The sequence below is a fragment of the Falco punctatus genome (genome assembly GCF_963210335.1).
Source record: "Falco punctatus genome assembly, chromosome: 12".
Taxonomy (NCBI): Eukaryota; Metazoa; Chordata; class Aves; order Falconiformes; family Falconidae; genus Falco; species Falco punctatus.
Genome location: NC_137592.1, coordinates 14,104,046 through 14,119,703, shown reverse-complemented (window position 1 = coordinate 14,119,703; position 15,658 = coordinate 14,104,046). Strand labels below are relative to the sequence as shown.

At 42.4% G+C, this 15,658-nt stretch overlaps 1 protein-coding gene across 2 annotated transcripts; it reads right to left on the bottom strand.

Moving 5' to 3' along the window:
- Positions 1-2,249: 2,249 nt before the first annotated feature.
- On the bottom strand, positions 2,250-15,647 carry RNF8 (ring finger protein 8). Of its 2 annotated transcripts, none has more exons than XM_080407860.1 (8): positions 15,512-15,647; positions 12,367-12,495; positions 10,119-10,856; positions 8,928-8,990; positions 8,014-8,103; positions 6,786-6,893; positions 5,585-5,796; positions 2,250-3,694 (listed from the first exon to the last, which is right to left on the bottom strand). In XM_080407860.1, the coding sequence occupies exons 1-8, from the start codon at positions 15,599-15,601 to the stop codon at positions 3,655-3,657; spliced, it is 1,470 nt and encodes a 489-aa protein (XP_080263986.1). In that variant the 5' UTR covers positions 15,602-15,647; the 3' UTR covers positions 2,250-3,654. The 2 variants fall into 2 exon arrangements, with proteins under 2 accessions (XP_080263986.1, XP_080263985.1); XM_080407859.1 differs by having other exon boundaries at positions 5,592-5,796.
- Between the last annotated feature and the right edge of the window lie 11 nt (positions 15,648-15,658).

Sequence of the window (15,658 nt, the reverse complement as noted above, 5' to 3'; positions counted from 1 at the left end):
ACCGCCGGCAGCTCCGGGCCGGGAGCGGGGCCGGCCCGCAGGGTCCCCGCGGCGGCGGCGGTGGGCCCGGCGCTCCGGGCAGGCGGCAGCCGCCCGCCCCAGGCCTTCCCGGGGAGCTGAAGCGCGGCGCATGGGTAGGGGGAGGCCACGTCCCACGCTGCGTAGCTCTTGTAAGTGTCCGCGAGATGTGTTAACGCGCAGGTGGTTCAGCCGCTGCCTTACAAGCGGCGCTCTCTATGGAAACCGGCTTTTTTAATGCTTCGGGAGGAGCCGTACCCGCCCGTGGCGCTGGGCTGTCCAGCTTGCTGCCCCGAGAAACGAGCTGCCCGCAGGAAAGGTGCCCCCCCTGCCCCTCTCTTCCTCCAGCAGAGCCAGAGCAGCTTTCCTAAGGCCAGCGAGGATAAAAGCTTTACACACATAAAATACGTACCTATAGCGTTTCAAATCCTCATGACAAATGATCTAATTGAGCTGTCTTGTACTTCACACTAAGCTCAAAACCCCGGGGACATACAGTTCAGCAGGCGCAAATGCTTAATCTTAAAATGCAAAACGAGGACCGTAGCACCAAGGGACGGGAGTATACTATTTCAGAAGCATAGTTTATGGTTATCTACTTGTTGTAAGGTATATGCCTATGTGACCTTATAGCAAAACAGACTAGCAGCAGGGACGGAGCACAAGCAGGGAGCAAACATTCACTAGCCCGAGCATCTCTTTGGGGGAAAAAAAAGCAACACAACACTTACATTGGGGGTAGGGGTGAGCATCACTGGATTACTAAATTGCCTGTTACATGTTTGTTGCTAAAACTTACAAAGCACTAACATGGTAAATTACATGTGCAAGAAAAAAGCAATCGTCAGACTGATCTTGGTATCCATAAGTATGCAAGAGTTAAAACTGCACGCTGTCCCTGTGATGGTCCTGTTCTGCAACCTGTTGGCACTCCTTCCCAATTATTGCTGCTGATGTTGATAAATATTACATTGCTCTGAAAGCAGTTATCACATTACACGTGTGTAATACATGTATGTAACATGTAGCATGTACGTACTACAGCTGTCTTCCAACAGAAAGCATCAAGTCTTGAACCTGCACCAAGCCTGCTGCGCATCAACTGCAACTAGCTCACAGTTGTAACCTAAATCCTGGATAGTCTCAAATCACAGAAGTGATGCATTCCCAAGACAGGTAACAGTTCAGGGCACGACATCTCTAAGGGGACATTCAGATATACCATCAAGTAGGAAAAAGGATCCAGATCTTAAACCAAAGGAGAATACAGTATTAGAAATACCATCTTTTCCAGAAGCTCAGTAGTTCGCCTGACACTTCTGTATGTTTAGCCATCAGCTCTGTATCCAATAGTAATTTTACTGAGGAATTTAGTGAACTGGAAGGAGAGGTCTGCTCTTGTTCCTGAAGTGCTTCTGCAAGTGAGCAGTATTATTACTTAATCTCTCCCCGTGGACCTTTACACACTATGTACCTACCAGTAACAGTGGAAATCGTTTGGCATACCACTTATGTTCTCCATATTCTAGTGAAAAGAGACACACTCAGAAATTACACTGAAGAACTACTCTGTTACTAGGAGAAGCATTATCCTTCTCTGCAATATGCATAAACACCAACATAACAAAATAAACATATTTAGCAAAACAAAACGAGCAAAGAAAGTGCAGCAACATGGAAGAGATACACAGTAGAATCCGCAGTCCTAGGTAACCAGCGTGTTTTCCTCCAACTCCTCTTCATCAGGAATACCTGTTCCAATGTCAGCCTATTTCACCAGTATTTTGAGGAACCCTCTTCTCTCAGACATCCTAGAGAGCATATAGTTACAAAAGAAACTTTCAAGAGCACATACAGAAAACAAACATTAAAAGGGAAAGAGGAAAACTGAAGATGTAATGACTCCTTGACAAAGAAACCTTACACCAAGATTTTAAGAAAGTTGCCCGGTCCACAGAGATCACACCTACCGCCCCTGTTCAAGTCCTAGCAGTCAAATCTGTCAGAATGCACTGCTTGCTTAGGGCATCATCATCATTTCCGCACCTTTTAGTGGGATCTTTCTTTAGTAGAAGACTACAAAGGGTATTATTATATATACTAAATTACCATTAGCATAGCCACAGGCTTGAAGAGTTACGTTGTCCTTTATCAATTCCTGAATACGCCAGGTCCTTCAAATAACTTCAACATAGACACACTGCTTACATTATTCAAAACATGAAGCAAAGTCATAAAAATTATATAGTCTGTGTTTTCTCAAAAAAATTTAAAACTAGGAGAAAGACACCTCAGTGGATGCACCAAAGACGACTAATGCAGAAATGGATTTATATTTTCTTTTAAAATAAACATAGAAACAAGAAAGTACATAAATAGCCAAAGAAATATTACAGATGAAAAGGCCTTCCCCCATCCTCTTCTCACAGTGTAAAAGTCTTCCCCACATAACAGCTAAGTCAAAAGCATATGCCACTGAAAATGAAATTTCATAGATAAATTTGTGAAGGATGAGGCAAGACTCGCTCAGTCTCTTAGGGATGAGTGATTTGCTGTGAGGGCAGCAGAACCCACAGCTCAACAGCAATATTTTGTAAACAGTAAAATGAAATGCTTCCTTCCATGTCTTGTGGTTGCCTGCAGATGCTGCTTTCCTACCCTGCCAACAGGGCATTTCACTAATTCAGCCAGCAGCACTTCTGAAGGGGCAGAGGTTCCTCTCTGCTGCTGATGAACTATATGCATTTCTAATGTCATTGCTAGGAACTTCTGAGTGCGCCACTTCCCAGTTCTAAAACTCTTTATGCAAAAGCCTGAAGAGGGAACAAACTAAAGATACTATATGAAAAAAGTACTAGCTACAGAATTCTGGAAGATTTAATCTTTGCCGCCCCTATCTAACAGAAAATGAGTAGGATCAACTGGGGCAAACTGATGGCCAGCAGCTCAGCTTACACAATGCATTTAAGCGCTTTAAGGCTGACAGGGTCCATAACCCACCCTTTATTACTTTTACAGCCAGAGGCCTGGGACAAATTTAGCTGTTGTATGAAATTCAAGAGGAAAACCCATACTGGCACTTTTTCCTGCCTGCTGGTGGGGATGGCAGAGTTCTCTAATAGCTTGGGCCATTCCCATTGCTGCCTGAAATAAGGGAAGCTGATGTACACATTTAAACATGTCATTCACTAAGGAAAGGGCAGTGATGCACACAAACTATTACATTACACTGAGCAGGTCACAAGTGATCATGGAAGCCTAGGTTTTGTATGTCAACCATCTAGCATAACAGCTGTTTGTTCTCCCACAATCCCAATTTCATTTTGAAGATCAAACTTATTTACATTCATTTAAAAAAAAAAAAAAAAAAAAAAAAGTCCTTCTTCTAAGTGCTGCTAGTGGTTAGCTCCAGCCTCTTCATGGAGTCTCTCCTTCCAGATGTCCAGTCCACTCATCCAGCAGTAGTCAACCAAACACCATTAGGCTGGTTCTGGGCAGCACACAGGCAAACAAGTCTGCAGTAACAGTGTTTAGATAATATAGTAGCTTTCATTATAGTAAGAATCCTCGTCAGAGTCCTCGCTGTCACAACTGCTCATCGACAAGATGGAGTAGGTGGAAGAATTTACACTGCTGTCATTGTCTGTGGCTGGTTTCACCAACACATTCTGTATCTCTGCATTCAAAACACACAGACACAAAAGTTAGCAGCAATCAGTGGACCCACAAACGTTAAATTCTCTTTGTTCTCTTTAACACTTATAGCCTCTCACTGTCGGTTTGCAATAGGTCTCCCAAGTTGCAGGGCATAGGCCTTTTTCTTTTCAATTTTCAGTATTAAAAGAACAAAGAGTTAGGGTTTTTGTTTGTTTTCTTACAGGTTTTCTATAATGCCTTTTCCTGTAAAGATAGCACAGATAAGGAAACATTTTCCATCCCTTCACTGGCACATGACTGGCAATGGAAGTGACTATTACAGTGCCTTGCCAGGTAAGAAAGAGGGAAGGAATAAGATGTGGTAAAGAGTTTTCAAACCAGTAACAGTTGTACAGGATACTTATGGCCCCATCAAAACCTCCATATGTTTAAGAGTACAAGGCATCTATTGGTGCCCATTTTACTAAGACTCTTGGAAAGGCTTCTTGGAAAGCTCCAACTGAGCTTCTCAAGTGCCACTTGCATCATTATTTCTTTTTCAGCTTGTTTCTTCTTAGGCATTCATGTTTAAATAGGCACACCATTATCATCATCTCAATCGGAATGTTTCCAGCACTGAATAAAAAGTGTGCACAGGAATAATTCATCCTTCTTCCTGAAATGTGTCGTGGTGAAGCTAAATGATTTCCTACTAATAGTCATTTATATAATTAGAGCATCTATCACATGTGAAGGTAGGCTATGAACTTATTTCCTTTTTGTTCAAACAAGCATGAAGATCACTGGCTGACGATACAGAAATGAAGTGGGCTCTAACAAAGAGACCACTTCATCCAATCACCATTGTCTACCTGATGAAATACTTCAACAGTGCTATGGCATACTCTGCAGATGTGCATATTACACAAGAGCAATATAAGTTCTGCAGAGGTGAAAGTAATTCACAAAGCCAAGCTAGGCAGCCTCTGAGCAACATAGCATTTCCTGAGGGAATCAGACAGAGTTGGCTGAATTTCAGGTTTGAACTAACACTGTTTAGTGATGTCATTCGATGTTATTTTTGTTATTTTATGTTATGGGCATTCCATGGAGAATCTGAAACGTTTCAAAGGCACCTTTCATTAGGTCAGAGGCTTGACACATTGCAAAATGAAGGATCATGCACTCACCTCTACGAGGGGAAAACAAGACAATTACTTAAGGGAACACAGCAATGGAAATTTGTTAAGGGCTAGTAGGAAAAGACTTCTACATTTCAGCACCTAGATACCAGAGTCAAGTGCCCTAGAAACGAATTTGGAAGACGGATGCAGAATAGGAACACCCCATACTGGAGTTTTACTTAAAGCCGTTGCTGTCACGCACAATCTTTCAGCTACAGCTATGTGGTTATGTGTTTAAGCCACAGTGGCTTTAATTCCACAAAAATTAACAAGGCAGAGCAACTGCCAGTTCAGCCATAGACTTACATGACAAACCAACATTCCCCTTCAGAGATTTCCTACAGAAATCCAGCACAGAGAAGATAATTCAGAGTTTCTCATCAGGCACTGCCCTGCTGAACTTTTGCAATGATGTAGTCAATAGTTCAACCAAAGGTGCCTGGTAAATTTTTCAAGGGTCATTCTGTACAGTTTTGCTTTTATTTAGCAATCTCTTTGAAACAGGGTAACCTGCAGCATGGTTAAGTTGCCCTGCTCAACCACGGAATTCATACTGAAATCTTTTTCCAAACTTTTTGTTAATTTTATTTTACTATGCAGTAAAGCTAGTTACACAACATATCTTAAAATTAATTTTCTAGTGTTTCTGCTGCATTCCTCAAACATCTCCTTGGTATATAGGTGCCAAAAAGTTGTACAAAATAGATGTAATGAGAAATTGTACTCATCATGCCACATCCACCCACCTCTCACCTTTCCGCTCTCTGATAACAGTCAGGCGATGCTCTTTCATTTCCACATCCAGTTTTTCTACCATCCTGTCAATGCAGTTATCCAGCACCAGAGAGCGTGTCTTTGATTTGATCTCCTGCCTGCAGATGGGGCATTCCACTTTACGTTTTGTCCACTCATTGATACAGTAGGAGCAGAAGCTGTGCGCACAGTTGAGAGTGACCGCCTGTGAAATTTCACAGAAGGATAGTTATCAGAGCATGCTCACACAAGCATAGTCAAGAAAAAAATACTGAAGTCAGAAAGACATTAGATGAACATTCCCTCTAAGGGATGGAGGGAAGAAGCCCAAAGTCCCTTTTCTTCAGTCTTTGTAGGGGTTACACACAAAAACTCTCCCATGCCGGAGTGCAGACAAGTTTTATAATCAGTTAATGGATGCTCCGTAGGTCATAGCAAGTCAGAAACACAGAGAAAAAGATCTAATTCTAATGATGTTTTCCCAATTTGAAATGGATAAATTATGGAGAAACAAAGATCTTACAGAATAATGTCTTAAATTACCGAGAAACCAGAAATCAAAATTTCAGCTAGCTCTTAAGTCATTATAACAAGGCTAACACATCAGGCTTCCTGCAGCAGAAACAAACATAATGAAACTAAAGTTCTAGCATAACACAAACAGAAATAACAGTCTACATTTCAGGCACAGCCTATCACTTCTATCTATCACACCTATCACACCATCTCAAAGAAAGAGTTTATCTGAACAATATAAACAGTTCAGGGCTTGACTGAACACTGCACCTCCCTTCCTTTACCAACCTCTTCTTTCTTACATCTAAACCTGAAGCAGCCCAGCCCTAGCCAACTTAAAGCAAGGTCCACTACAAAAAGATTCTTCCTCAAGCAGGCTCTTCGGCAGGAGCTCAGAGCACCAGTTCAAAACCACCCAAAACCACCGTAAGCCTATATGCATCTTAGGATTAAGCACTCATCTCTATGCAGGTAGAGACATTAAAGCTGAACTTGCCCAGGAGAGTTAGGGCACACAGCATGGATTTCTGGACCAACCCTTTCCCAAAACTCACTGTGGGTCTGTGGGGAATCTTAAACTATCAAAGTAAAAAAATATGCTTGAGTGTTGCTTTAATGGAACTAGGGAAAGCTTCAAGTCTTTTCTTTACTGGCAAACCCATATCAATTTAAACATACCTCAATAAAATGCTCAGAACAGATTGTGCACTGCAACTCATTCTCCAACACATCGTTCATCTGATTCAGTACCTCTTCTTTTTGGGCTCTCACCTTTTCCTTCTCCTCCTAGTGGAAAAGTACACATGGACATGTATCAACAAAGAACAACACTTTACTCAATACAATATTGGCAGGAAGTGCGTGTGCAAGGCAAAGCAGTACAAGTAGAGAAACACAGAACTGCAAGTCTCCACATATCAGGTCTGTGTGTATTACATACCCAGATCTGTAACCCCTCTCCTCTTTGTAGTTACAGCAGTATTGAGAATATTCCCATCCACTGTAGAGAACTTAAAGCAAGAAGAGCAGCCATTACCAAAATCCCTTTCAGCCTAAAGAAACTACCAGCTGGATCAATCTTCAGAATCCCTTTCAACCTTTTCCTGGCATGAGTTTAGCTTAAATCAACAGAACAGTTCTTTTGATGTCTGATGTGAATAACAAAACATCGAACAGAGAAGATATCTCAATTATTTTAGAAAAGGAAGCATAAGAATTTTAAACATTTATTTGCATTTAACTGCCCAATAATATTTTTTTTTGTTTAGACTTAAATTAGGATCTTAAGTACCTGCTCTATCCTCTACAAATAACCAGAGAAATTCTTCCAATTAAAGCTGTACTTGAAACAGCAACAGAGGTGTAAAGACAACTTAAAAAAACCCCAAACCATAAAGGAAACAGCCAGAGGTGGATAAAGTGATCATTTCAAAGAGTACAGGAAATTATTCTGTACTCATCACCTTGTGTCAAGGGCAGGAAGAAATGTGGCTTATCTCATTCATTATTCAAATTCCATGTTGTTTCAATCCTACACTCCCTTGTACGACTGCTGGAACACCAGTTTTACTTGATAGAATACACTCTAACTGAAAATGAAGCACTTTACTTTTCACACACACTCTTCCGGGCCCACTTCTCCTGCACAACACACGGTTCAGGTGCTCTGGGGTTTCCTTATGATCGAGAAAGATCTAGTAATGACTGTTCAACACTAATTCATGAACAGGGCAGGGTGTATCCTCCCACAATCTTGGAAACTAGAGTCAGCTGCCACCTTGAAATACAGTTTTTCCACTATGGAAGGCAAAGTACAGTCAAGACAAATGTTAAATAAACCATTTCCTCTGCTACAGCATATCATGTTTTGTTTATGAATAAAACTGAGAATTCAGTTATTCCTTACCTTGGTTTCTTCCAGTTCTTTATTCTTGGCTCGGATTATCTCCTCAAAATCTTTTTTAATACGGCTCAATTCTTCCATCAAAGCATGATGCTGTAAAAATACCATCCCAGAAACTGTAAGAGTGCTATTATAAGCTATCCTATGAAACAGACACAGCCATAATCATGAGGTTCAGCATACTCATTCCTCCTTATCTCCTAGAAGAGCAACACATATCTGTATGAGCTGGGGTGTTAAGGCAGTTTAGCCTTAACTGGCACTACATTGCAATTTTATTTATGACCTTCCCAGCGTCGTGGCACTTATCATTCCCTCTCCCAGGTTACCCTTTCCTTTCAGTTAGGTTTTACTGTCACCACTTTGAGTGCATCTGAGACATTTGAGTATCAAGTGGTATTTGACACATAAGGATCACAAAAACCTGTCACTGTATACGGGGTTACCTAAAGCTGTTTTCAGATAAGCTTTCCAAAGGGAAAGGCCTTCTAGAAAAAGCCTAGGAAACCTAAGTGTGTGGCAATGTCTTTCAAAAACATTCCTAACCAAGAATGAAATTTTTTTTCATTTGGTTGAAATTGCCAAAATAACTTCCCCAAAACAGATACTCAGCAGACAGACCTTACAAAAAAAGCCCACCAGCCCAAGGACCAAATTAAAATAAATAAAAACAATAATCATTGCAGCTACTGAATGCTTTCAACCTGAGTGCATATTCTCACAATATTTGCGGCAAATAGCAGCTCCCACAAAGTGAGGTCTGCCACTTTCTGACAGAAACTCGGTCTGTACATGAAGATCATCCGATCTGCACTTAAGGCAAAGTCCTCATCTTCTACCAAGAGGTCACAGCAGTAAGAAAGATTTAAATATCTGAGTTACACAGTTAGACTGAGCCAAGATTTATAACTACTTGCCTCTTGCAGGACCTGCGCCAGCTGCTCCTTCAGATTCTCTTCCCCATGTTGCCGCTTTACACCCTGGCGGGGGCAGGGAGAAAAAGAGGAAAAAGGAAAAAAAATGTTTTAAGAAAGCAAGGGACAGAAAACTACTACTTTGCAGACTATCTTTACAGGATATGCCAATGCTGGTTTTTAGAAAACCCTGAGATGTCCACTCTAGTGTTCTATGTCCACAACGTAAATTACAGCTATTGTTCACTGTGAAGAGTTAAAATGGATGTATCATTCACACTTACATACTTGGAACACCTCCACGTTATTCTAGGTCTAAAGGCACTAGCATATTCATAGAAGCAAAGAGGTCAGCAACAGTTTAAACATGAGAAAAAGCTGCAACTCTGAGCACATTCAAAGAGTGGAGTCATACCTACAGCTCCAGCTGAACTTCCCAGTGTGCCTAAGCATACAACTCCAGCCTTTCTGTACTTCTGATACAGCTATCTTGCATTTAGCAGCAGAGTTTAAAGGAAGTAACAGATAAATTATGAAATTCACTCCAAGATGTATCCTTACTTCCTTTAAACCAGATTTCGAGCAAACTCAAATAGAAAGACTTTAGTTTGTTATCTAAAAAAGCTACTTATTAACATACACATACTATTTGAAGACACTTACAGATTGCAAGATAGGGTTTTTTTTGAAAGTGGGGGGGGAAAGTCTCTCCCTCTGGGGGTTAAGGCATACAGTAATTTGCTTGCTTAGAAAAGCAAGGGATTTGCCCTGTAGACTGGACATTAATTCAGCCATATACAAAAAGAAATTTACACTTCAGGTGAATGCTTTTCAACTTGTCCTCTCTGTAACCATAGGAGATCAGACAGTGTTTTTTTAATTTAAAACCACAATGGTTTTACTAACTGAAATGCTTTACTATCTTGTGTAATGATCCTGTTTGTAAAAAAATAATAATTATTTTGTGCCCTTTTCCTAATTCCCCATGCAGCCCAATCCCTTCTGTCTCTGCACTTTCTTTTGGTACACATGCCTGGAAGTGAAATATTTCCATGACAATTTTAACAGCAGTAATTCACACAAACATTATTTGCATTAGTGTATGGTTCAAGACCTTATTTTGGATCAATGGCTTATATTAGGCATTCCATAAAACTGAAAAGATACAGGCCAAAAAGATTACCACCATTATACCTCTAGCTTCTGCTGCTCTTTAAAGAATGTCCTTTCCAGCTCTTCCACCTGCTGCTGCTGATGCTCTTGTTCCGTGCACAGCTGGTCCTGCAACTCCCGCAGCTCCTGCTCCGTTGCCAGGATCTCCTTCTGAGCACACTTCCTGCGCTTCTGCTTCATATTCAGAACTTCCGTCTGCTTCTCCTGCACTTTCATCTTCAGCTTCATTATAGCTACTAGGGTTTTCCTCAGCATTTCCAAGCCAGTCCATGACTGTGCAAGGCCAGAGCCTTTCTGGTCCTTATGGGGGACAGACACTTTCTCAGAGTGCACAGGGCCACTATGCACTGGACCGCTATCCTCCTCACTTGGTCCAGGAGAAGGCAGCTTGACATCTGTCTTCTCTGTTAATTGTTTGGCCTCTTCCACCCTTCTCCATGATTTACGCAAAGATTCTTTATCACAGGACACTCTGTCTCTTTTGGATCTGGAGTTTGAAGGGCCTTCTGATCCAGATGTCTCCAATTCCTCCAAACTAAATTTACGTTTAGTTCTTGAACTCTTAGCTTTCCATAGGTCATTCCTTTGGGCTAAAAAGGGTCTGATTTTCTCCCATTCCTCTTTAATTACTTCATATTCATATTCAGCAGTCTCTCTGTTTTCCAAAGGCACTCCCAACTGTATACGGTCTCCTTCAGCAATAGGATAGGCTTTTGAGGGATCCAGGCGCTGTTTGTTAAGCCAGACTCCATTTAGACTCTGCAAATGAACAGAGAATCAGCAACATTTAATATGCAGTTACCGAGTCCTCAGCAAGTTATTTCTGGCAACTGTAAACATAGCCAACCTCTTCAGTGTTGCAATCAGAACAAGCACTGTTCTTTAAATAAACCTTGCAATACCCAATGTATTGGCTTAGTGACCCATTTATTACAATTATTGCATTGTATTATTTACTGTGCATTATTCCTGCATTACAGATTTTGTGTACAAGCACTAAGAACAACATTAATATGTGCTTTTGGGGAAAAAAAATTGCCCAAAAGCTTCAGAAATAAGAACTAACCAACAAACAGACTCCATGATAGATCATTCTCAAGAACATGGAATACTGCAGTAATTATTCTTGACAATTAATGTCACCTGAAATTCAAGAAGAAACTAGAAACAAAAAAGGAGTATAGCTTATACTGCTTAAAGAAAAAAAGTTTTCCATAAATACAGGGAGAATATAAACAAGAAGGAAAATGTTCTTCTAGAGATAATGTTCAAAGCAGAAAAAGGGTTTTTAAATTAGACAGTAGACTAGCTCAAGAAATAGTTTTGAAAAACAACAAAACCGATCTGTGTGCAAGATGAACTGCAGAATCATTAACAACTGACATAACTCAGAGATTCAATAAAACAACAAACTGGTAGCAGTGGTAACACAGAGGAATTGTTAATAATTAATCTACCATAGATGTTTCCAGTCATGCAACAACTATAAGTTTTCAAGTTTATGCAAGTACTGCAACAGTTTTGTTTAAAAGCAGTGTAATTTCAATAGTAGCCACTGCATTCCTTTCTGACTAACATGCTGTTGACCCAAACACCTTTCAAATCTGCATGATGTTGAACACTTGTTCTACCAGTTCTGTTTTAAAGCAAGTTACTGATTTTACAGGTTTCAGCCTGAATGAGAAAGTGGAGAGATCACGATATAAAAAACAGACTACTGAAGTCAAAGTGAGACCTAGCTGAGGGCTCTGATGTCAACACTTCAATCAGCTGAGGAAAACTTTTCAGAAGAAACTTGTTTAAACATAACATGAAGCGTGGTTCTTCCTAACAATACAGCCTTGCTGTAGTTGATTATAATTTAAGCAACTGTGTCACTACAATAAGGAGTATGAATTTATCCTTTTATTAGCAGTACAAGAACACTATCCTTCTGAATACTGCCAAAATTCATAGGTGTTTTGTGGGTTTTTTTAAGAAAGCAACACAAAGCAGGTTTACAGACTGCAAAGTGCCCTTGGAAAGACTACAATTGTCTGAAACAAGCTAAACCAAGACAAATCTACGCACAGAAAGCAATATGGCTTGCATTCCAATTACAGCAGACTGAAGCTTCCTGCTGGAAGTGCACAACAGGCAAGACACATTCCTGTGGACCTTCTATCACATTTACACCATATTATATCATAGCCCATATATTATCTGAGCCCAAACAGGGCATTCCCTTCAGCAAATCTCGGAGTACAAGGTCTTTAATCAGTCTCTGTACCTTGTTATCCTTGACAGTCCACTGCCCTTCTGCATTTTGCTGGAAAACACAGTGCTTACGAGAGATCATCAAGGGACAGGTTTTTGACACCAGCTGGTATGTGATATCTAATCCTCGGCCTATAGTTACCTAAAAATAAAAGTAGTTTAGTAACTGCAATCAGCAACAACATAGTAAATTCAGTTTATGCCATTTCAATGTAAGAATAGTTGAAATCTATCTAGATTAGCATTTTACAGCTAATTCCAAACAGGATTTTTTAATTTATTTTTTTTTGCATTTAAATTCAAGAGTACATAGAAAATTGAAACCTACAAAATTTGAAGTATTATCTTTCTCTCCCACTGAGGAAAATTTGTTTAGTCTAAGACAGGTTACAGACTTGATTTCATGGAAGTCAGCAGCAAAGCTGCTCAAAGCTACTCTCAATCCATCCATGTCCCACCTTAGTCATCATCTAACTAAATACCATTTCTTTAAACCAACACAATTGTTTGTGGGTCTCAAGATTACTTCTTACCCTCTTCTTTCACTAGTTGCATTTGTTCAACTGTCTGTGAACAGGAAAGCTGCAGGAATAAATAGCCTAGAAAACTGCCATCAAAAAACCGCAAATGTAACTGTGCCCTAAATGCACAATACTTTTGTAAATCACACCATCAATCTTATGGCTCAGAAACTAAGCCACACGCAGCTCATAACCAATACTGAGAGTGATCTAAATAATCTGATTAGACTCTAATAGCATTTTCTGGAAAAACAGACATAACTTAATCGTACCATTTCATAGTATCTTATTAAATCTGATCTGATTGCAGACTGCCATTTAAAGCACTGCTCTGCCCTACTCTCCCTCCCTCTGCTGCCTCCTTTGCAAGATCCGATAATCACACATGCTTTCCTTATTCATCTGTGCATTGCCCAAGTTTTCACTCAACTTACGGTGTCTTTTAGACAACTGCATGGATCCAACATAATACAGCAGCAAATAGAGCTCAAACAGGAAATCTCAGTCATCCAGGGAATCTTGGAATTGATTGTGGACTAGCCAGAAGGCAAAGATTTTGGAATGTCACCAGAGGAGGAGGTGACATGTACTGAAGAGGCCCCACTGTATAATAAACTGCCAGAAAATGAAAAGCAATATGGCTTTATTGACGGGCCCTGCCATATTGTAGGAAAGCATCAGAGGTGGAAGGCAGCTGTGAAGGTATGTCATGTAGATGCTCACGTACCCAAGAGCTGGGCCACTGAAGAACATCAAAACAACCAGCAGGTAGATCTGGCTGCTGAGACTAAGGAAGATATGCAACATACAGACGGGCTCATGATTGAGGGGTGGACTTGACCATTACAGTGGTGGAAGCAACCACCAGATGGCTGGAAACATATCCCATGGCCCATCCATCTCCTGCAATCCCAACTCATTTGCATCACACCTTCCAATTCCTACAAGGTGGAAAGATGGTGCAGTCAAGAAAAGTTTATTCACTGCACATTACCTGAGCAGGTCTTACCTCAAGTTCAAAGCAAGAACTTGGACTTCCACGTCATAGCTAAATGCAAGGAAGTCAACAACTATATCAGCCCCTAACTCTTAAATGCTTCATATAAACTAGCATCATGTCAACATGGATTGCGTAGGTGAGAGGTACAGAAACTCAGGTGGACAAAGACTACACGCTTCAGGTAGATTCAGTTATAAACTTGGCTTTGCACTTGTCCCTGCAGTTATAACAGAAATGCCTAATCCATGTGAACGATTCCTAGCGCCTGGTCACACACACCTGTGTGGCGCCATGCACCAATACCAGTGAGATCAAGTAGGGCTGCTCACAGAACTTTCCCTTGGTCACATTCACTGAACCATAACTGAACAAACTGAACACAGTTCACATAACTGAACAAACCATGGCGGAGGGGCGAGATGTTACCATTTGCCTGCTGGAGTTTGCTGCTGCCCACAGAGGTACTGGCAGATCACAGCACACCCCCACACCTCAGCAGCACAGTTTGGCACAGACATTGAAATCCACAGTGAAAACAGCTTGTGCTAACACACCAGCCTGTGGCCTGGCAAGCCTGCGGTGTCAGGATGCCATCAGTCCCAATGGCCTGTGACAACGACTGCAGCACTGTGCGGACAATCAGAGCAATAACATCTTGAATGAGATTAAAGTTTTGCAGATGCATTAACTCAAGTCCTTCGCTGAGCATACTTGTGCATTTCATGGCTTCAAATTCATGATGGGAGAGTAACAAAACTATACGTTAGCTTACAGAGTAGCCTAGCGCTGAAAGATGCATTAAGAGGGGGACCTTTTGCAATGCGTAAGTGCAAAGGCATTAGGTACAGCACGAACCCACACCACCTCCCTGCCTGATTCCAGCACTCCTCTTCCAGCGCCCCAACCTCAGCACGCATCGCTGCCTGCTGGGTTTAAGGGAAAGAGTACAAGGACCCACTTGGGCTTTTCAATTAAAAAACACAATCGCTGAGAAAGGGTTATTCCTGTACCATACCGAGACATAACTGGAACAGATTTAAAGCGTGACCTCATTTACATCTATATAACTTTGGCCACAAAATTCTAACACGTTACGCACTGCCACCCTCGCCAAAGCTCCACCTTGTTACCTGGGCTAAGGATTGCCCCCCCCCTTACGGCACTGCTACACAAACACTAAGGCCTTACAAAGGATTAAGAGCCGAAGGCTTAGCAAATTAGACGGGAAGGCCCGCTCTCTGCTCCCCGGCGGGGGCTGAAGGGCGCCCGGGTCGCTGCCCCTGCCTCCGCGGCAGCCCCGAGCCGAGCCGCGCCGCCCCCGGGAAGGCCGGGCCCGCACTGGGGCGGCCAACGGCGGCTCACAACGGCCGCTCGCTAACCGGGGCCAGGCGGGGCCCGGGGAGCGCATCAAGGAACAATGAGGCTCCCGAAACCGGGCGCACCGAGGTCCCAGGGCTGGGGGGGGGGGGGTGGGGGGGGGGGTGGGGGGGGGGTCTCCTGGCCGCGACAAGGCTCCAGGCCCCGCGGCACCGGTAATGATCCCCCCACCCCGGGCCGCACCGATGACGGAGCCTCTGCCGCCCGCTCACCCGCCCCACTCCGAGAGGCCGGAGCCTGCGGGGCCGGACCCAGCTCACCTGCGTGCCGGCCTCCAGCAGGAGCCAGTCGCCGCTGGCCCCGACCGGGCGGAGGCACCAGACCAGGCACGAAGCCCCGCGAGCCGCCATAGCGTGCGCCCCCGCGCCTGCCAGCAACAGGCAGCAGCAATCGCGGCAGCGGCGCTC